The sequence below is a fragment of the Ostrea edulis genome, chromosome 8, assembly GCF_947568905.1.
Source record: "Ostrea edulis chromosome 8, xbOstEdul1.1, whole genome shotgun sequence".
NCBI lineage: Eukaryota > Metazoa > Mollusca > Bivalvia > Ostreida > Ostreidae > Ostrea > Ostrea edulis.
The window spans coordinates 45,342,010-45,364,814 of NC_079171.1; the positions used below are offsets into that span (position 1 = coordinate 45,342,010).

At 34.6% G+C, this 22,805-nt stretch overlaps 1 protein-coding gene across 1 annotated transcript; it reads left to right on the forward strand.

Moving 5' to 3' along the window:
- Window positions 1–345: 345 nt before the first annotated feature.
- Window positions 346–22,661, forward strand: LOC125663264 (uncharacterized). Its single transcript, XM_056146800.1, has 7 exons — window positions 346–420; window positions 4,451–4,657; window positions 6,750–6,995; window positions 9,048–9,155; window positions 9,430–9,451; window positions 9,547–9,593; window positions 22,385–22,661. The coding sequence occupies exons 1-7, from the start codon at window positions 354–356 to the stop codon at window positions 22,567–22,569; spliced, it is 882 nt and encodes a 293-aa protein (XP_056002775.1). The 5' UTR covers window positions 346–353; the 3' UTR covers window positions 22,570–22,661.
- Window positions 22,662–22,805: the final 144 nt, after the last annotated feature.

Consider the following 22,805-nt stretch of genomic DNA (forward strand, 5'->3'; position numbering starts at 1 on the left):
GCGATTTTTACAGACAAATTTGAATACTTTCATAACTAATTACTTTCATAAATAATTTATACCTTTATAATGCTTACATTAAAACTCTCTAAAGGACGGTAACGATATTAAAGAGAATCTAGATCCATTGATATAAAAGTAAAACAAGAAATAACCACTTATTGACTTCATCGTCAGCTGGAGATTAAAACAGGGAAGTTCATCTGTCCGTGTAAATTCACTGACCGGGTTTAGATCGCCACAGCCTGATAACATTGCCATTACAAAATACGACACACTGTCGTCTTACCAGTCTAAATATAGAGTTTCAAGAAAACAAACGTTGAAATATCCGCATGTTTATATTATCAAATATGGCCGTCCTAGTCAGGATGTCTTTTATTTTGTTATTCGGATTTACACAATGTAAGAAATGTAATGGTAGGTTTTTTTAAAAAAAAAAATTTTCATTGACACGGTGACTCGACGTAAGCTTTGGGATTGAGAGGCCATTTCTTCAAGTATGATTTTAATGATTGATTGTATATCGCTTAACGTCCATCTCAAGAATCTTTCATGTGGAGACGCTACCATTGAGTTGAAGGGCTGATAAAGGTAGCGCTGGTCATTTAGAAGGGAGAGATCTTTATCGTGCAACACCTGATGTGACACGGGATCTCGTTTGTTTTGCGGTCTCATCCGATGGACAAGCAAAGGGTACGGAGGACCTATTCTAACCAGGACCCCATAATACCGTCGTTTTTAAGATTCTTTCCGCAAATCTCCTAGCAACTGACACTTTCAATGCATGCACCTTAAGTGAAAGGGATCTTAGTTGGTGATGATGTTTAGTTCTGTATGTTAGTATGCTCAGCAAAATAACAAGCGACAACACAAACGACTAAGTATATGTGTATGATATCTTTGTTTGGGAGAAAATTCAAACGGTGTTAAGTAAAATGCATACTTCTTTTTATCAAGTGAAATTGACAAAATCTACTTCATGTAAAAAAATAATGTTCATGCAGTCAGGAATGTTATCAACGTATTTTACATGACCAGAAATGTGGAGAGTATGCAGCATTCAGTGCATATTTCTTATTGTTGAATAAATAACCGAACAAGATTGCTACGTGTAGCCTTGTCCCCCACCGCCGTAAAAAAAAGATGAAGCACAGAAGCACCATAACTCTTGTACCATTTGTAGAATCGAAATTGCGGTGGAATATGATCAACTACATATTGTGACTAACAATCCTGCAAATTTTGAACAAAATCCGTACAACGGTCTCTAGGAGGTCCAGTGTTCCTACAGTGTAGCATGTACAAATTTAACAAAGTCCCACAATCCTGTAAAATTTGTCGAATTAAAATGGCGGCGCAATATGATCAACTATATATAGTGACTGACAATCCTCACAAAATTTGAACAAAAGCCGTTAAGCGGTTTCTTAAGAGTTGCGTCCACATAGTGTTCCTATAGTGTAGCAAGTAAAAAATTGAGTTATAGTGGATCAAAGAAAGGTGGGAGTTTAAAATACATATGGAGCTTGTGAAAACTCCTCCTATATGGATTATAGGGTAGACTCGAGATTTTGTATTATACTCATTATAACTTCATTAAAATATTTTTCTGACCAAGGGGTCTAATATTTTCCGACAATTTACAGTGGATCGAAATGGGGTATTTCATAACATTTTAGATCACTTGAGTAAACTCAGGTTTTTTATTGCAATTGGTTGTAGTCCGTTACATGTAACAGTGGACCATTTTTAACTTTACTTCACTCTAATTCTTTTCAAATTTGGTATGAAGCATATTGTGACAAGGGGGGGGGGGGGGTACATAGTAATTTCAGGACTCATAAGCCCCTTGGGCCTTATCGGAGGGACAAGCACTGCCAAAAATTGACAAATTTTCAAAATCTTCTCTCTACAACCACACATGTTTAAGATAACCTAAATGCATCGTGATGTAGAGCAGGAATTCGCCTACCTAGATTGTATATTTCACGATCCCCGGGGTAGAGGTTCTCACGCCAGGTAGGGGCTAACTTGACATAAGCGTCTATGTGTAAAACACTTAAATATCATCTTCTTTAGTGATATTGAAACTAAATGGGTGTTTAGAAAGAATAGGTAGTCCTTTACCAAACTTGTAAGTTTAATGATCCCAGGGATAGGGGTTTTGGTATTGGAGTGGGGCCAAAATGTTCAGTTATTAAATGTATGAACAATAGAACATTTTAATTTCTTCTAGATAAGTACCATTCCAGTTCCTTTCAATTTTGGTATGAAGCATCGTTGGGACAAGGGAAACATGAATTATAAATTTCAGGACTCCTGCACTCCTCGGGCCTTAGGAGTAGGGAAAACTGCCATCTCTACAACCATACATGTGTAAGAAAAATTAACTACATAGTAGAGCAGGAAGGTCTCTACCAAAATTATAAATTTCATTATCCCTTGGGTAGAGGTTCTAACCCCAGGGGTGGGCAAAACTCGGTATATAGTGTTTATGTGCAAATCACTAAATAACATCGCTAGTGCTATTGATACTACATGGATATTTAAAAACAAAATAGGTACATGTAGTCCTGTAATAAAATTGTAAATTTGATGATCCCAAAGGTAGGGGTTTTGGCATCAAGGTGGAGCCAAAATGGTGAGTTATTGAATGCGTGAACAATACAACATCTTAAACTTCTTGATAAGTAACATCCCAATCCCTTTTAAATTTGGTATGAAACATCCTTTTTAACAAGATGGACAACATTATAAATTTCAGGATTCCTGCACCCCTGAGGCCTTGAGGGAGGGGGCAAGAACTGTCAATAATCTTTACTATCAAACCAAATGTAAGATATATCTAAATGCATAATGATGAAGAGTAATAAGGCCTCTACAAAAATTGTAAATTTTATGATCCCTGGGGGAGAGGTTCTGAACTCAGTGTGGGACCAAAACTTAGTAATATATAGTATTAATGTGCGAAACATTTAAATGTGTTCGTTAATGCTATTGACTCTAAATTGAAACAAAATAAGATATTCAGAAAGAGTAGGTCGACCTTTACCAAAATTGTCAATTGGATGATTCCAAGAGTATAATGGATTTGGTGTTAGGGTGGTACCAACATCATTATAGTGACTGTTGTCTTCATCACTTGAAATACTTCTTTATGTTTGATGTTACCGTATAAAAACTAACTGCATATATAGTAACAACAGGAAAGGATATATAAAAAATTATGAATTGTGCAGCCTTGGGATTTTTACTGCAGGACAGATCCAAATTAGTCATCTCATGTTAATGTTACATATATCATGTAAATCCTTACATCAGTATAGGCACTTCCAAGGGCATTTAAGTTTTAAGAACACATTTTGTTTTATACTGTTGCTACAAATTAGAATTTAGCTTAGATATGCAGAATATGATTCACAAGTGATAATTTTAACTAATAATCAGGTGACCGTTAATGCATGTGGACCTCTTGTTTACATGTACAGGGGTATGTATATTTTCCAAGTAGGACTTAAGGTTTTATGGTCCGAATTACGACATCTTTTTTTATCTTGTAAAAATGCTATTAAATCATTGCACATATTTCGTTATGTCATACATTACTGTGGAATCATTAGATTTCGTGGTGGCTTAATTTTCGTGGAATTCGTAGGTACCCCTCACCCACGGATTTACATCCTCAATGAATCAAACATTGCAGATTTATTTTCTTACAAATACATAAATCCGTAAAATTACGTCCCCACGAACCCGTAAAAATTCAGCAATCCACGAAAATTGGCCCCCACGAATTTAAAATATTATACAGTATTTCACCTGTTTTAACAAAAATTATTTGATTTTAAATCGGTTTTTACAACCGTGTAATTTATCATTTCAAGTGACAGTCACGTGACCAGTTAGAACTTTCAGAGCATCAGCGGTCTTATCCGTCTAAAGTGGTGTGTTTGGTTACAACAGTACCGTGAAATAAGATTAAGAGAAATAAAATTATCAAATAACCCTTAGTAATTCGTTGTTTTACGCTCATTCAGCCTTAAATTTAGACAGTTTCGTCTGAGTTACACATCATGTTGCAATTCCCCTGACCCCGCGTGGGGTTATTATGGACGCCTAACAGACAATATGCGTACCCGCTACTATTTACTTTTTAAAATAACCTTTTTATTGTTTTCTTCTACATGCAAATGTTTTGAAGCATGTAATTAAGGGAAAGTTAATAACTTGATAAACTAATCAATCTGCTTTAAAGTAATTAGGTACAATAATAATACATGAACATCGGATGATACACATTCAAGTCATTATTTAATTTTTTTGGTATAATTTATAACAATTATATTAGTCAAATCGATGTTGAATGTTTTCTCCATCAACATGCAGTTCGTATTGTCTATGATCCTTTACGTATATACCATGTCAAAAGATATAATATTTTTTTCAGAAAACCTTAGCTTAAGATCGACAACAACACTATCACAAAGTTCGACGTACAGTACTCGATATGCGTCAAAAGCCAATGATGGGTACTTGGCAACAGGATTCTATGATTGCGCCCATACCCTTCACGGGAATCCTATAGCCTGGTTTCAAGTGGATCTGGGAGAAGAGTACAGGATAACAAGTGTCAAAATATACTCTAGAAAAGAAGGTAAGGCGAATAAACATATTTAGATCTTTATACGACTTATTCACCAACATTTGCCTTTGATTATGTAGATGTTTGTTTGGTCAGATGTACCGTGTATATCGGCCTGAACAGCTTAGTAGTTAGAAGACCTGATCAGTAAATTCTGGGGTCCCAAGTTCGAAACTATAGTTTCACTCACCCGAGTCAAGGCTCGAGTGAGGTGGCAACACCAAAGGGAGACGAAGCGGCGCAAAAATTCACTTCAAGATCATATTGCACACTTTAAAATTCCGTACAGTAATTCAAAATATTTCATAAAACTATATACAAATATTCTCTTTGGCAAATCGGTTGGGATTTCTGTGACACAAGTAAACTTTATTCTATTCAAAACAAAGTAAACAAACCGTGTAACATCGTAATGAAACGCCAGGACAAATTGTGTTTATTGCAACAATACGCATCGGCCATTGACTCCTTCTTTATTACTAGTCAAGAGAACTTCAGCCTGCATGTATATCTTGTGACTGTCTATTAACTATACATTACATTCAAATATAGTGATTTTACGCCCATGCGGAATAGACGATTTGGTAATGTGCAATCAATGCAAGAACCCTTTAAAAACATTGACAATCATTATATTATACAATATTTACAAGAATGCGATTTTTACAAAACAATTTGAACACTTATAATACAACTGTTTATAAATACGAAATTATCTTTTTTACCTGCTTTTAAGTTTTATGTCCGTCGGATGGGATGTTAAAGGATGTTCCTTGTCAAGGATCACAACCCCCTTGGCACGCAAAATATTGTTTCCTTGATTTTCGAAAAAGAGTAAGCTCGCTGGGGACCGCCAGGGAAACTCATTCTTAGCACATGCACGGATAAAATTATGTCTACAGACAGACAAACGGATATTTCAATTCTATTATACCCCCTGAACTTTGTTTGCGGGAGTATAGATAAAGATAGACAACCATACCTAACATACAGTATTCAAACTTCAGCAGGATGGTGGAGTAAACAAAACAACTAATGTTGTAATATATACTCCTGTAGAAGCTACAGTTTTGAGTTTTGCCTATAAACCAATATTTAAAAAAAACCTATATTTAACAACATGTGTTTGTGAAACACAAATGTCCCTGAAAATGGCCAATTCGAAAGATGGCCAAGGTCACATGGACAAATATCTTGGTACCAGTAGAAAGCTCTAATATTTTCCATTTACAAGTTATGACCAATGTCCATTCTTTAAAAAGTAGGTCAAACTCCAAGGTTAAGGGTAAAACAGTTTGGTACCCATGGAATGGTCTTATCACAAGGAATACTTATGTGAAATATCAAAGCTCTATCACTTACTGTTCAAACTCATATAGAGACGTCATCATTGCCGGTGAAGGGCTGCAAAATTTAGGGTTATGCTCGGCGCTTACGGCCTTTGAGCAGGGATGGATCTTTATCGTGCCAAAGGACCGCCCTAAGTAGTCGCCTCTTACGCAAGGGGTACTGAGAACCTATTCTAACCTGGATCCCCACAAAATTATTGTATAACATGAACATTTTGGAAGATTGTAAGTCTCTCTGTGGATGTTCTCATAATTTAATGTAACAAGATCGGGGCGCATTTTGTTTGTGTCCTGTCTGTCTGTCATTCTGTCTGAAACTTTAACCTTGTTAGTAACTATTGGCCCTGTGACCTTGACCTACTTTTAAAAAATATAAACCTTTCTAATGACTTTTAAACAGTGAGTGTTAGAGCTTTGATATTTCACATGAGTATTCCTTGTGGTATTCTGTGGGTACTAAACCTTTTGACCTTGGCATTTGACCTACTTTTAAAAATGACATTGGCCATAACTTCTAAATGGTAAATATTAGAAATTTCATATTGCACATGAGCATTTCTTGTGACAAGATTTTCTACTTGTACCAAGATATTTGTCCTTGTGACCTTGGCCATATTTCGAATTGGTCATTATCGGGGGCATTTGTGTTTCACAAACGCATCTTGTTGTTTATACAAATGTATGTTAAACAAAATAAAACCAATCAATGAATATACACTTGTACATTCCTTATAAGTATTTATTTTACACTTCAGTTGATTGGTCCCCAATCCGATTTAAACATTTTTATCTGGACGTCTCTAACTCATCAGCTGCAGGGACTACCACGTCAGAGAGAACTCGATGTTATACTGACATATCCACGGGATTACCTGACAATATAATAGACATTCCATGTAAACAAACGGCAAGATACGTCATTGTAGAAACAACATACGACACGCCTGAAGATGATCCTGAGACAGGGGCCATCTTAGAAATTTGTGAAATACAAGTTTACAGTATGTATTATGTATTGTAAATGATGTAGCTCCGTGTGATATGATTTATTTACATAGTTTTTGCGTACGAGGCTATGGTTTGGGGTGGTCCTTCGGATGGCGCCACAAAAAGGTCACAGGTGCGCCAGAATAAAGATCCCTCCCTGCTCAAAGACCGTGCTCGCTGAGAATAGGCCTAAATTTTGTAGCCCTTCACCGACAGTGGTGACATTTTCATATGAGTGATAAATTCTCGAGCGGGACGTTAAACAACATACAATCAATCAGTAAAGTACAACTTTTTGACCTTGTGATCGTAAAAGTGATATTTGATCTACCCACATTATCTTCCATCGTATTTCATAACATTTATATGTGACAGAATTTTTATGTACAACGTTCATTTAGGTAAATAGTCATTTTATGAATTATAGAAAGAACACGCAATATTTTCTCCTACGTTTTAAAAACGTAGTTAGGCCTAAATACATGTTTAACCGAGCAGCAAGGAAAAAGTCTTGATTCGGCTTTATGTTGATTTATTTTTGTAGAAATGTATAAGGCATTGACCTATAAGCAAAACTAGTAACAATTATATTAGACAAAAAGTACAAGTATATAATTTAGATAAACTGTTGACAATAAGTTACCAATAATACAGCATACATTTATAATAAAAAAATATGTTCTGTAAGAATTTGATCTTTGAACTTACAATCACATTCTGAAAATATACTTAGACAACTTCAACTGCAAAAAATACAATAAATTATAAACGTTGCAATTAAGAATAAGAGTCATATACAAAAATATTGTAGTAAAGTAAGACCTAAGTAAATATGATTCTTACCTACCACAAGATGCACCTGCAGAAGCTGAACAGATCTTCGAAGTAAAATGTAAATCGCTCTGTTTTACACAGTTTGAACGGTAACTTATAGTTAAAGGTGAATCGTGATTATTGGGTAACACTTAATGACGAATGAAATTTAGCGTTACAAAAATATCAACTCAATCAAATGCGCATAAGAAAAACAACTCAATCCGATACGGAGTAGAAGTCCTACTCAATCCGAAATTTGCTAAACTTTTCAAAAATATAATCAAACAAAAAATGAATAAATATATAAGAAACAAATAAGAATAGATTTGTACTACCACATATGTAGTACTGATTTTCAGATTCACATATCTTATCATTTTTCTGACGATCTTTTGTTTGATAAACCAATTCACAAATTAGTATATTGTTTATACTTTAAATTCAATAAAAATTGTTGAGAAGATTTTAGAAACGAAAACAAGAGAAAAAATCGTTTTTTTTAATGTATCGTATTGATGAAAAGATTCAGACAACGTACTTTGATAAATTCCATAACTCATATAAGGACTACAAAATAGAGTTGGGTAAACACATAACCCCTGGATAACGTTAACATAATATCACGACACAATAAATTATCATTTAATGAATTACGCCGTGATATATTGACGTTGCTAAGCCATTGTATTTCATCACCGTCTGAATAGGCATTAAAGCCGAAAGCGCTAACAGAAAAATGTTATTCGAGTTTTGTGTTAGGCCTATGATCGGCGTTTACAGCCTTTGATCATGGAGGGATATTTATCACAAATCATCTATGACAAGAGGCCTCGGATTTTGTGCTTTCATCTGAACAAATGCCCCATTTAGTAAACTGTTGCTACAAGCAAGAGGCACTGGTACGGTATTATAACCTGAATTCGCACGGGTGACGTTTTAAGAATGACGTCACAATAAATTTGACAGCAATATGTGGTGTGCGTGATATCAACTTCATTATTTCAATTAGAATTATTCATCAAACAATATCAAATGCGATTTACTAAACAAAATGATAATGAATGAAAGTAATTTTACTCATTGTATACGATTTAAAGAAAATTGGACAGTTTACGCTATTTATAAACCGATTCGCATTTCATAGTCTTTAATCTGCCCCCACTAACGTTACATCGTATAATGATGAAAAATTACTTTCTCTCCTAAACCAAAGTGTACTAAATATGTGTCGATACTTTCTTTCCTTAAAGGTCTTCAAAATTGTTCCACAACCGACTCCTCGTCAATCTTGGAAGTTTTAGCGATTGGTGTCGCTGTTTGTTTTGGATTTACCATTTGCTGTGTGTTGATAAAAAAGTGTAAGTAAACCAATTTGCGACAGGAGAGACAAATCGTACTAAGTTGTTAATTCTGCTGTATGAAACTCATTGTTTACAAGTAGAATAGTGTATGCCAAACAGAAAAGAGAGTTCAAGGAATTTTCTTGTCATCAAATATCTAGAAAAATAATTTACCTGTTTAGAGCACAACGGTTGGATCGTATTTCTTCCTAATCTTATTTGTGACATATATACCCTGTTTTGTATACATCAGATACTTTTCGTTTATCAATCATTTTTGTTGTCATTTCAGATTCTGACCTACTAAGGAGAGGGTAATTATAAAGTTTTATTGTAATGGTTGGGAAGTGTGTTTGTTCGGTAATTTTGCCATTATCCGGGTATATCATAGCAATATTTCTTCTTTCAGATCAAATGGAACTTTTGTTAACGAAAGAATAGCGCGTGGACTTTCAGGTAAATTCAAACTAAATATGTATTGATGATAATGTGAAGATAAAGAAATTTAACTTATCAGCCTTATATAAAGAAGATGAAACTATATTTAGAGCAAACAGGAATCCGTAGACACACCAGAGGTGGGGGTCATGTGATTAGGAGTAATAAACATCCCCCTGTTGACCGGTCACATCCTCCCTGATCCCTGTACATTTGTATCTTGATCAGGTGAATAGTTGGCTAATGTTTACGTCCCGTTAAAGATTTTCAAAAACTATTAAGACGCCACCTATTGTAGGCGATGTATACTTATGTTGTCTCACGCTTAACGCTTACTGACACAGCACTGAGGGTTTCCCAACGTACCAGCACCGTCCGCAACACGAAACGTCCGTTTTTAAAGTCATAATGTTTGTATAATAAGATATCTAGAATCATAAATTATATGCTAGAACACAACCGTTGGATCACAATTCTTGCTTAATTTAATGTGTCTTACATAACCTGTGTGAAAGGTGAAGATAACGAACAGTGATCAATCTCATAACTACCACAAGCAGCACAAAATAGATAGTTGGGGAAACACGGACCACCGGACACACCAGGACCCATATTTACTAAAGTTCGTAGACGCAAACGTAAACGTAGAATTTACGTCTGACTTAAGATTAAAGTCACGTACTCGTAAAATGGTATTCAGAAAACCGTTCGTAACTGCAGACGTAATTTAAGAATTCTTAAGTATACGATTGTACTTACGTGTGCGCAGTGGTTATTGTCACTTCGAAGCGAAATAAAGGTGAACATATTTTGCTCATCTATTTTGAACACCCTAAGCGGCGGCCGCATTATCACTTAAAATGACGAAGAATAAAAGAGAACCTTGGGAGAAAAGCAACGGATTTCAACGTACACGTATGCTTGTCTAAGGTATGTCGATCAACTATCAACTGTTCCGTTATTCAGTGTTGTTTACAAATTCAAATGGAAGGTTCATCAAATCTAACGCATTTGTGCATGCATCTGCGATGTTGTACTTGTTGAAAAAGAAGACGGCATGGACTGACAAGTAAGTTAAGTTGTTTGTGTAGAAATGACCTTTGTTTTGACCTCTGAGTAGGTCCCTAAGTAGTGTTAAATTGACTTCAAACGGATTAAGTACATAAGACATTTGCTTGGATCACAGTCCCTTATCCGTTCTCAATCTATGTAGCTCATATAATGTTTGAATCTTCATTTGTAAATAGTGAGGACATATACATATGTGTTAGTTAGTTACATATTTATAGGTGCTCACTATTTACACATTAAGAGTCAAAATCAGAGCATCAAGCATTTCATGGAAAGTCAAAAAAAAAATGTTTTTCAAAAGCTGCTGATATATGTTTGATTTTATCCCACTTAATACAAAAACAAACCTAAAAATGATTTTGGACACATTATAGGTCTGGTATCCAAGGCCATTCATTTTCTTAGCAACAAGAACTTAAATTTTTTGTGTAAATCAATAATTTTTTTGGTACTTTAGGGGGATATATTTCCCGTAAGTAAATATTTTATGTTATTTTGTCTACTTGATTTAGATTTTTAATGGGTTTACCCATTTTAAAAAATTAACAAACGCTCAATTTTTCCACGGTAATTGTTGCCATGACAACGGAAATAAACATGAATTTTAACACTTACTGATTTTCAAAAAAAATAGCAGAAGTTTATCGCTATATAATTAAAATCCGCAACAGCCCTTGGAAAAATGAAATCTATATTATTGTTAGAGGTCATCTATATATTATATCTATAAAATAAAATTTATTGGCAACTTAAGTACTGCTCCACATAAAAGTCAGGGAGGTCGTATAACAGGCGTCGTATACGAATATCTTAAAACTGAGAAATTGCTGTTTGAAAACATTATGACCCCTGGGTCGAGGCCTCTGCTGGTGGACTGTTAGTCCCCGAGGGTCTCTACAGCCCAGTAGTTAAGTACTTCGTTACTAGCTTGAAAATACGGATGTATATTTAATTGCTGTTATAAAATTTAGAAATTCATTTCAAAATTAAGGATTATCTCCCTCATGCATAGCTCTTATCCTTGGACGAATTTGGCTCCACTTGTTTGGCACGCTGTTTTTGGCTATATTTAGATCTAAAACTTCATAGTTATTTCGGATTTCAAACATTTCGGTTGAGCATCACTGAATAGACATTATTTGTCGAAATGCGCATCTGGTGCATCAAAATTGGTACCGTCTAAGTTTTACATCGTAATTGACAGTCTTTAACAACAAAATTCCTTGATTAACAATTAAATCGATATTAATGTATCATGTATTTTAAATTGGATATTGAAGTTTGATTTATGACGTCACACTGTCTATTCCTGTTTATTTCATTAGCAGCAATGTAAACATGACAAGTCACGAACAGTTAAGTTTAAAGCCGTATTGATTTGAGCCCGTTCTTTCGCAATAAGAAATTGAGAAAATAAGACGTTCGGTCGAGTCGTAGACAAGAAAGACGGTAAATGTCGCGAACCTCAACCTGTCATTGCGCAAATAATGGATCCACAGTTTATGTAGTCTTTTCTTTTCAACTGACTTGGTTGAGTCGGGAATTTCGAGAGAATAATACAACTTTATTCACATCTCCCCTTCGCATTAGTGTAATGCACTGTTTGCCAGGAAGGCATCAACCTATTTATTCGTAAAATCTACCACATGCACAACTTTGATGATCTCATAGGTGCTTGGGTTCAGGACCCCCCCCCCCCCCTCCGAATAAGCTACACGAGTTGAGTCAATTAATTTTGGTGTTGAAAATATTTCTAATGCATGTCAACATGTTTTACATAAAGTCCAAAATACATGTAATTCAAAATAAGCCCTTAAAAAAAACCTTACTGGTTATTATAAGTTCTGTTATAATAATCAGTGAGGGTATTTTTTCCAAAGGGCTTATTTTGAATAAATTTGGACTTTATGGGTATGCAAGACGTTGTTGACATGCAATAGAAATATCTTCAAGAAAAAAATAATTAAATCATCTCATGTAGCTTATTCTGAGGTGGGGGGGGGGGGGGGGTCCTGAACCCAAGCACGTGTGGATGATCTTAGAATCTCATCAAAACCGGAACAGACGGTGTGACGTGAAAATTATTGATTGTTGTGGTCTTGAATACAAAAGAGTTACACACCATGGCAGCCTCGATAGATCGTGGGAATTTCAATTTTTGACGTTTTCAAATTAGTATTGAAGATTATCAAGACCATACGCAGCATGGTTAAGGTGTTCCGAGTAAAGGTAAAACAAACATCATAAAATGTACCTCGGTGCACTTCATACTATATGACGTCACAATATGAAAGTACGTCACGACGTACATATTTATAGTTGTATCGCGGGGAAAATGTCATAATATTTTCTCGCTATTTATTGCTGTTATCTGGTATTCAAGCTGTATGTGTTTAAATCTGTTTGTCAGATGATTTTCCCCCCAGTTTTCTTCGATAATATATGTCTCATATTTTTTATATATAGTATGTGCACGAAAGACTGTAAAGTAATCTTAACATCACTTTGTGACCTTGATATCGCCCCCGATTTGTATAGTCATTTGGAGTAAAGAAAACCAACGCATGTACATATCGACTCCATACAGGTGAAAAATGACGATTATTTTATTTCGATCAAGGCATATTCAGAAAGGTAGCTAATTGCCGATTTAGGATTTTGTTACGAAAGGAACAATATTTTGCCTCGTTTAGATACGATTTGGATGTGCATGTGGAAAATGCTCAACATTTGAGTTGAGATAATGGAAATTGCTATATTTGAGAGGATATTGTATCGATCTGTATCACTCTTTAAATTTACCATATCAATGTCGACATATCAAGCCCAAACTGCAAATGATTTGAGTGCATCTTTCACCTGTATCGAGGTGATAAACAATTAAAAGTCTAGCGGATAAAAATAGCTCTATGCCACTTGTATGACGACGTAATAGTTAAGCAAAGGATTTCCCCACGTGATACGATGTTTGTTTATGTATTGACAAACGATTTTTACGAAAAATATGCGACACTTGAAAGAATTTTACTTTTATATGAATATGCTGTTATTACTTGTTATTTTACTCGGGATACCTTAACCCCGATGTGTATATAAACAGAATTGTTTGACAAATCTTTATCATATGATTAATCCTATCATTTATCAGGTAAAAATCTTTTCGGTTGCCTTTCCCTTTAAATGTGTTTGGTAGACTAGCAACTGATCAAGTAGTTCCATGTGCTATTGTTAGTTGTCACAATTTGAGTTTGTTTTATTATGCTTGTTATGACGTTCCATAGTTTGTTCTCACCATATAGTCGTTACGGATAGCTGGTCACGGCTGTAAATGCTTACGTGTTAGTTCTGACCAGGCCGTGGAAGTGGGAAGGTGTGTCCGCCCAATGTGTGAAAATGATAGACCTGTGTGGTCGAGAGTTTTACCTGTGCGGTTTACTGGGCCTGCATTGTATGTACATTTAGTACGGGTGTTCGAATGATGTTCCTGTGGGGAAAGTGAGAACACAAATAATTCATATTTGTTCCTATAATTACATTATTATTTTATACTTATTGTTGATTGGAAAATTCACCAACATTTGAATACTTTTTATATATATTGTTCAGATATTATAATAATAATAATGAATTCAGGGTCATTCCAGTGTAACTAAAATTATCATTTTTGTGCTTGGAAATGATATTGGGCATTGAAAAAACCCAACCAATTTCCCTCTAAAAATCTACTCATTATTTTAATATATGGGGAAAATAGAAATGTCTCAACCAGCTAAAGAAGCAACTAGTTTGTCATTTGGTTCGCCCCCCCCCCCCCAATCTTACAACTGTCCTAAAGAGCGTATATAGAGGTAAGAAATTTCCAGAAATTGAAGAAATTGGCAAAATCAATGATTTTCAAACACTAATCAGTCTAAGCGTAGTGCTTAAAATTCAATCAAAATTGTTTTCAGCTGTTAGAGAACAGCCATATTTACAATATTTGTATGAGAAATCTGCCCTTGGGCTCTCAGTGATAATGGGAATACACATGTATGTATTACAAATAAGACAGTTTCTTTATTCTCCTTTCTATCATTTTCCGGCCTATCGGGTACATATTTTACACATATGTTCGCCGAGTAGGATGATTAATTGCAAGTCATTATGACTTGACACATGCTTACCAAATAAAATTTTGATAAAGATACATGTATGTGTATCATTTGTGCATTCATTTGGTAAAAGACAACATAATTTGGAAAATTTAATTTTTAGCTACTTTGAATCGCTGTGTTTAGCATAAAGCAAGAACACCCAACTGAACGTTTATGTAAACGGCACAAAACACAACTTGTAAATGTTGCCATTCATCATGTTTATAATGCAATTTTGGAAAGTATCTGTTCTAAAATGACAAAAATGACATGTAAGACGTCACATTCTATGTTTGATTTCATACTACAACTGAAGCAATAGCGGGTCTGATTAAATTACGAGCTTGTTTTACAAACTTCTGGTTTTTTGTTTTGGAATTTAAAAATTTCAACCCCTAAAGCCGAGTTCCCATGCCTTGGTACTTGCTATACCCCATCCAGTGATGTGAATCCCCCGTTTTAGGGTTAGTTTAGTATGAATAATGCATGACAAATCAACTAACTATCAAATTAATGCAACTTCTTTGCTCACAAGGACAGGGAAATTGTACTTATGGTTATGAAAAGATACAGTAGTATACTTGAGATCAAATGATTAGGATCACCATTTAAATGGATGTCATGCAATGTATAATAGTTGTCAATATTCAATAAAAAGGGGGAGGTGTGTAACTTGTAGCAAACTTTGATATACATTAAATATTTTATTTACATGGCGCTGGCATATTTAATCCTTGTAGCCCTGGATTCTGTTCAATATGATATAGGGGCCTATGTGAATAATATGTCAGTGCTATGTACAATACATGATTGATTGATGTTTTCCGCCACACTCAGGAATTTTGCAGTTATCTGGTGGCGCCCAATTTTTATTGGCGGAAGAGAGAATCCAGTTACAATGCACCTGGGAAGAGACCACCGACCTTCCGAAAGTAAACTGGGAAACTTTCTCACTCACCGACGCGAGCGGGATTCAACAGAAGCCGATAGGTGCCAGGGTATAGAATTAATATTTATTTAAATGGCGGCCTCCACTTAATTTAACTGGCGGCCGCCACTTATTATCTGGCGACCGCCAGTTAATTTATATGGCGGTCGCCACTCAATTTAAATCATTTAATGGCTGTCGCCAGTTATTCAAATCCTCTCTGTTTCTGTATCTCTCTCTGAAAATGAAAGGGGTGCAATCCCTCCCTAATGCTTAATATGTCTGTGATTAGTTAAGAGCATCAAATTATTGTTTTTCGATTGTACTGTTAAATACGTAGAACCACGGGGCTGACCCTCCATTTTTTGACAACGTTCAATTTCTGTTATTTTCACATGCAAACTAAGCTATTTTCACATGTGAAATAAGATTAATTGGCGGATTGGCCCCAACCCCACTCTTTTGGTGTTAGTAATGAATGGTAAAAATGTAATAATGAATTAACTGATCAATAGAAGGATGAACGGAGCCCCCTCCCTCCAGTTTAGGAGAACAACGTTTGGGCAAAAGAGACATTTTAGGTTCCTTTTCTGCTTGTCAACAATTGTAGAAGACAATTTCTCCTCCGACTTTCCCTATAGACTTTGAAAAACGATCTTGCGTGTTTGCGTACTATTCTAAATCTTTCCAAAATAATCACTCAGCGATACGAATTACATTGTTTTTGCAATTGTCAGTCGCCAATATATAAATTAAGTGGCAGCCGCCAAATAAAATAACTGGCGGTCGCCAGTTAATTTATATGGCGACCGCCAGATAATAAGTGGCGGCCGCCATATGAATTAAGCAGCGGCCGCCAGTTAAATAAATATTATTTCTATACCCTGGCACATATCGGCTTGCGTAGGATTCCAACCCGCGCTCTAACCACTCGCCCCACGGAGGGCCTTTTACGTACAATACATGGGGATTTTAATTAAGAATATTGCATATATGAAGTGTTTTTTATTCTATTGTGTGATCTTCATAAAAGTGCAAACAAATTTCATTGTTGTTCTTTTAAACACCCCTATTTCATTGGAAGAGTCTATGTAAGATGCACAGGGAATGAGTCCGGACACCCTCTCCCAACTGCCATATTATTCAAAATTGTAAGACTTCCCCCAAAAAATCCTTTTCATGTACTACAGCATGTGAATTCACTACATATCTTGCAAATATTTAGAATAAGCATAAATGATATTATTTTTCCTCGCAAAATAGCTAGCTAGCTCAGTTTAATTTTTTCACAAGTCATGACTGTCACTGCATAATAAACTAGGCCTAATTACTTAAGTTGTATTCTAAAAGTATATTGATTGAATGAATTTATCAATTGTGAAAAAAAATCTATTTGAATATTCATTGATTGTATGTTGCTCGAGATTTTTTGACTTATATAGAGACGTCACCATTGTCGAATTTAGGCCTATGCTCGCCGCTTATGGCAGGGAGGGATCTTTATCGTGCCACATCTGCTGCGACATGGGACCTCGATTTTTGCGGTCTCATCCGAAGGACCGCCCCATATAGTCGCCTCTTACGACAAGCAAGGGGTACTGGGAACCTTTTCTAACCCGGATCCCCGCGGGAACATATTTGAATATAAATAACCTGTATTAATAACTCGTATTAGTTGCTATTCACCGTAATAAAAAAAAATGCATATATATGAAGGAGCTTTTTAATTTTGAGATAATGTAAACAATACCGCTTTTATCTCCTGAATCTGAAGAGTTATCAACGGAGGTAATTTGACAGTAAAATTGGCAATATATCACGGGAATAAACTGTTTTTTATGTATGAACGTGCAACTTGCCAACGGATTTTTTTCTTGATAATTGTAGAACAAATGCTATATTATGTGTAAAATAAGTTAGTACATCTTCACATGGTTGTAGATGTTTTAAAAAGTCTAGGAAATTTACTGCTTTTTAAAAAAAGCAAAATTAGCCCCAGGAAACCAGTATAATTAGCAAGGGGTGAGATGAATTTCAATTGTCGATGTTGATTACCATAAATCAATGTATGTTTGAATAAAAAATTCAATCAAAAGTGTCTCATGATAACCAGTAACAAATATGTGCTTGCATAAAGAGAAATTCTAGAGTTATACTTAAATACATAACATACTGTCTAAAAGGCACGTGGTTTCCATGGTAACAATGTGAAAATGAATTGTTGGTTGGATCTTTTTATTAGATATGTATCATGAACATTTTGTATGAGTTTCATTAAAATCCATTTTTATGCCACTTTCCACATTTTTAAAAAAAATGCTTGATTCTTACCGATTTTAACTTTTAAGACACAAGCTCATTTGTGTGCATGGTAGCTTCAAACTTTTGACAATACCATAATTGAAATACCAAATTATTTATCCAATTTTTTTATTTCATGACTGAGACAAGAGTTAAGTAGTAGCGTATCTACCTGTACACAGGCATGCCCATGCTTCCACATCATTTTACATAAAGAAATTTAAACAGGAATATTGGTGAAAAATGAATCTAAAAAAATAAATATTTGATATTCAGACACCAATTCTAAAATGCTTGATTTGTATGTGCCCCTCCATTGGTTGTAAAATATGAAAATTATTATCGCTTTAACAATATATAGTCTGGGCGAACAGGTAGATAGTGCGAATGGACCCGATACCAGATGAGAACAGTTACAGTCTATTTAAGCATCATTTCAATTATCGTTTGTGCACATTCATGTGCAAAAGGTTTAGAAGATATTGTGAAACAAAATAGCATTCCAATACTATTGTATAACTGTTTGAAGTCAATGTTAATTTATTTAATTTAAAATAACATTGACTATATATTAATTGGAGATATTAGGTCTGATATACATGTAACATGCACAAGATATCCAAGTTAGTTGACTTCTTTTATTTTCCAAAGGGTCTTAAAGATGTCAGGAAATAAATTGCCAACAGAGACAACAGCATTCCTTCATTTAAATGCATTTCCATGATGTCTCAGGGTTAGGATTGGGATGCTGGATGTACAGTACATATATGATGTAAGAATATCCACCGTCTGTACACATAACCATTTCTGTACTTACAAATTTTTAAAAAGTCAGAGGTGTAAATGTAATGATTTTCTTAATGCATTGATGATTAAGAGTTTAGGCAAATACTTAAGAACATAATTTATAAGTTTTTATGATCAAAGTTTGTCTATTTTGCATATTGTGTACCTGTCTGTCTGGCATCTCTTCACCATTTTGGCGAATAAAAATTAACCATTTTAAGGACATACGCTATGTTTCTCTGAAATTATTTTTTGATCTCCTCGATATAAAAATTCTTGCATGATTTCCAAAATAAGTTTAAAGGGGCATTACAGTAACTGTAATTTTATCACCAAAAATTGAATTCAATAAAAATTGCTCTATATTATATATTTCAGTAATAACACAAGTATTCAGTTATTTCAAACACTTTTTAATCTCAAAGCTGGCCAATGAATATATGTAATTTTTGTGATTAAATAATTATTATCTTGCAAGCCAATAATTCTTCTATATATATTTCTTTACACTGCAAACGGTTATCAAATGTAGTTTTATTAGGTTTCTCTAGTTTCTTTCTTTTTTTGTTTTTGTTTTTCACAAAATAAATATTTTTATTAGTCATTAATATATATTCCTTTTCCATTGAGAGATTTTGAGAGAGAAAAATTGTTGCCATCACTTTCAAAGCTGATATGCCCCTTTAAATTTATATTGTAGTTATATTAACATACTTTATATATCGGCCTGAGTAGCTCAGTGGTTAGGTCACCTAACTAGTAATGCAAGGGTCCCAGGTTCGATACTTGATTGTGCCAAAGACTTTTATCACCTTTACTATAGTAAAATCCCATTTACACAAGTTACTGCAGTACACATCAGCTGATTTTACATTTTTACTTGCTACAACCAGGAACTATCAAAATATGTTAACTCTAGACTAAAACAAACCTGAGAATATACTCCGGGGTGTTTTGTGGAAACAAATAGAATTCAAGAGAATCGTACCTGAAATGTCACGAAACATTATTCTTTATTGAGACACGCGTATTATATCCTTAACTGAAACTTACCACAAAGTATTCTTAGTTAACGAGTATTTTATCTGTTTTGGGACCAATATCATTACAAGGGGAATGGGTAATGAAGAAATAATAAAGTTAACATGGGGTAATTTGAAATCTTTCTCTCTTAATATGATTATGGGTTATAAGTTATTAAAGTTAAAAATTGTAGGCGATACTTGCAGATATGGTGTAGATAAATATACAATAAAATCAATATTATCTCATTGTTGCAGTTATTTAACTAACAATTATGTTATATTTATTTTTCAAGCCTTATGAAATTTAATTGCAGTCTAATGACAGTTGTTTTAATCAATGTAATGCTATTATTCTTTTAGTCTATGGGTACAATACTGCAATGTCCTGATAAAGCTTTTGTGAAGCAGAGAAATGCTCATCTTCCATTGCCATGATAAAGTGAAAGGAAGAGCAAAGAAAGGATTCAAAAATATAAGACAGGACTGAGAATCCAACCCAGGACCCTTAATCTGGTACTCGACCCACTGACCAATCCATGCTTATGTTCATGATCCATCTGTTACATTGATGTCATCTTATATATTTATTTATACATTTAACAAAAATAAAATGTTTTATATATTCGACAAAATAAAATCTGTTAAAATACATGATTAAGAAATTAAGTACATGCATTTTTGTACATGCAATTATGTATATGTAATTATACTTTTTAATAGAAATTTTGTTAATGAATTTTCATGTTGTTATTGATGTTGTATTACTTCCATTTCTAGAATGATTTCAACATCTTGATATTAAAAAGATGACAATATAAATCTTTAAAAATGTTATCAGAAAATAACAAAGTTGCCTGGTGGGTTAAAATTTGTACAGAGGAGTATTAGTATCAATGACATTTTTGTAAAATGGGACAAATTAGAATGAAATAATATGTATACTGAATGTATCATCTTTGGAGTTTAATAGTATATGCTGCAAAGACCTTTACCTAGCTGTTCACATATAAAGGTCAATTACATGCAAATAATGAATGGTAGAAAGATTCATAGATGCATTATCAATGAAGATTTGACTCATGTAAGATTATAGTTTATAGGAAATGACACTCGTAAAGATTGAAAGTCTACACATGACTACACTAGGTGGCATCACATTTGCTCCCTGAAACAAATTACACACAATTGTCAATCTAATTGAAAATAAATCCTATGATCCGCTCATCTGCTATCGCTACACCAAATGTAACAAAAAGTAATTTGGACTACCAGTATTTGCTTATGATCACAAAGTAATGATCACCAATCAAGTAGAAATATTTTTTTTTCTACACACACATTTAGCAATGAGAAAGGAAGGTAATTAAATGGACATGTTATTACGGTATCATAGCTGTCGATCACATACATTATTTTACACACAGTCACTCTCTTATTTTCAAATCTAAAACATCGCATGTATAATTGCATATATGTACGTGAATTCCATCTTGTTTTGAAAAAAAAATATTTCCTTGAAAGATGCTAGATCTACCCTATATAATAAAATAGATGGCAAAATGACTATTAATTGATTTAAAAAAAAAACCACATGCATGACTTAAAAAAAATTAAAGGATTCCCATTATTTCTAAAAGCTAGGTTAGATCTGCCACAAGGTATATTAGATCGGGCTCAAAATTATGAGAATTGTCACACAATTGCAGATGAACTCTAGAAAACGATATAATCTGCATAAATACAATTAAGTTGTGTATCACTAAACAGCGTATGTGCATCTAAAGGGTTTGTAAGGTCTTTTTCAAAGAAATTTTCGATAAAAACAATGACAAGTCGCTATTTGTTTTGTTTATTCTTAAAGTTACAATGGGCTTAAGTGGACTAATAAAGCACACACAGAGTTGCGTTTATTTCTGACGTGATTCTTCGCCTACGACTTTTAGTGAATACCACCCTCCACGTATACGATCGCTATGTCTTGATATACTCTACGTTTACGTCTACGAACGTTAGTAAATATGGGTCTTAAGGTGGTATCATGTTCCTAGGAGGAGTAAACATCCCTTGTCGACCGGTCACACCCGCTGTGAGCCCTATATCCCGATCAGGCAAACGGGGTTAACCGTAGTCACAATCAGTGTGCCAAGAAAGACCCAACAATCGGCATGAAACACGTCAGATAGCACCCGACCCAATTATAGGTTGTATTGACGGACTAAATACTAATACCATATGGAGGTGACAATGGATTATTGCTACATAAATGTGGGAAGTTGACGATGAAGAAACCGAAATCACCCCGTTCGCCAAACAGTCGAGCTGTCAGCTTGCCGACAATATCTACCCTCAATAAAACATTTAAGTATGAAGCAGAAGTGGACGACTCTGTGGTGTCTTTTATTTCGAGCTCACAGGGATAAATCGAATTGACATATGAATGAAAGTTATTATTGTTAATAGATAAAACGTCATCGATAGATCTAAATGTCGAATTGAAGGCAACAACCAGATATGTTTTCTTCTTACCTGGAAGTTTTGAATACATTGTGCTTCATATGAATATAGAAACAGGTCAGCCAACCAGGGAGCACAACCGGCACCCACGGGAACACCAACAGACCGCCCGAAGACCTGACCACCAAAGACGACGAAGACACCGCCAACGGGAAACCCCAGCACACTCCCTACCCCAAAGCACCCGCGCGCGGAACCAGAGTCGTGCTCCACAAAGCAAGTTTTTGGATGACTGATCGCTAGATATAAATATTTTCGTTTTCCATTTTTGTTGAAGAAGCAACTGTGTATGATGTCAAAAACTATAGTCTTTAATTTATCCCGAGGAATGGTCATGCATAGTGTTGAAAAGTCATAGGTTTTGATGTTATTGATTTGGGAAACGTTTTGTGATTTCAAGTTTGCTAAAAGTTCTTTAGAGTATTTTATAATCCACATTTGTTATGAGATTGATCACTGTTCGTTATCTTCA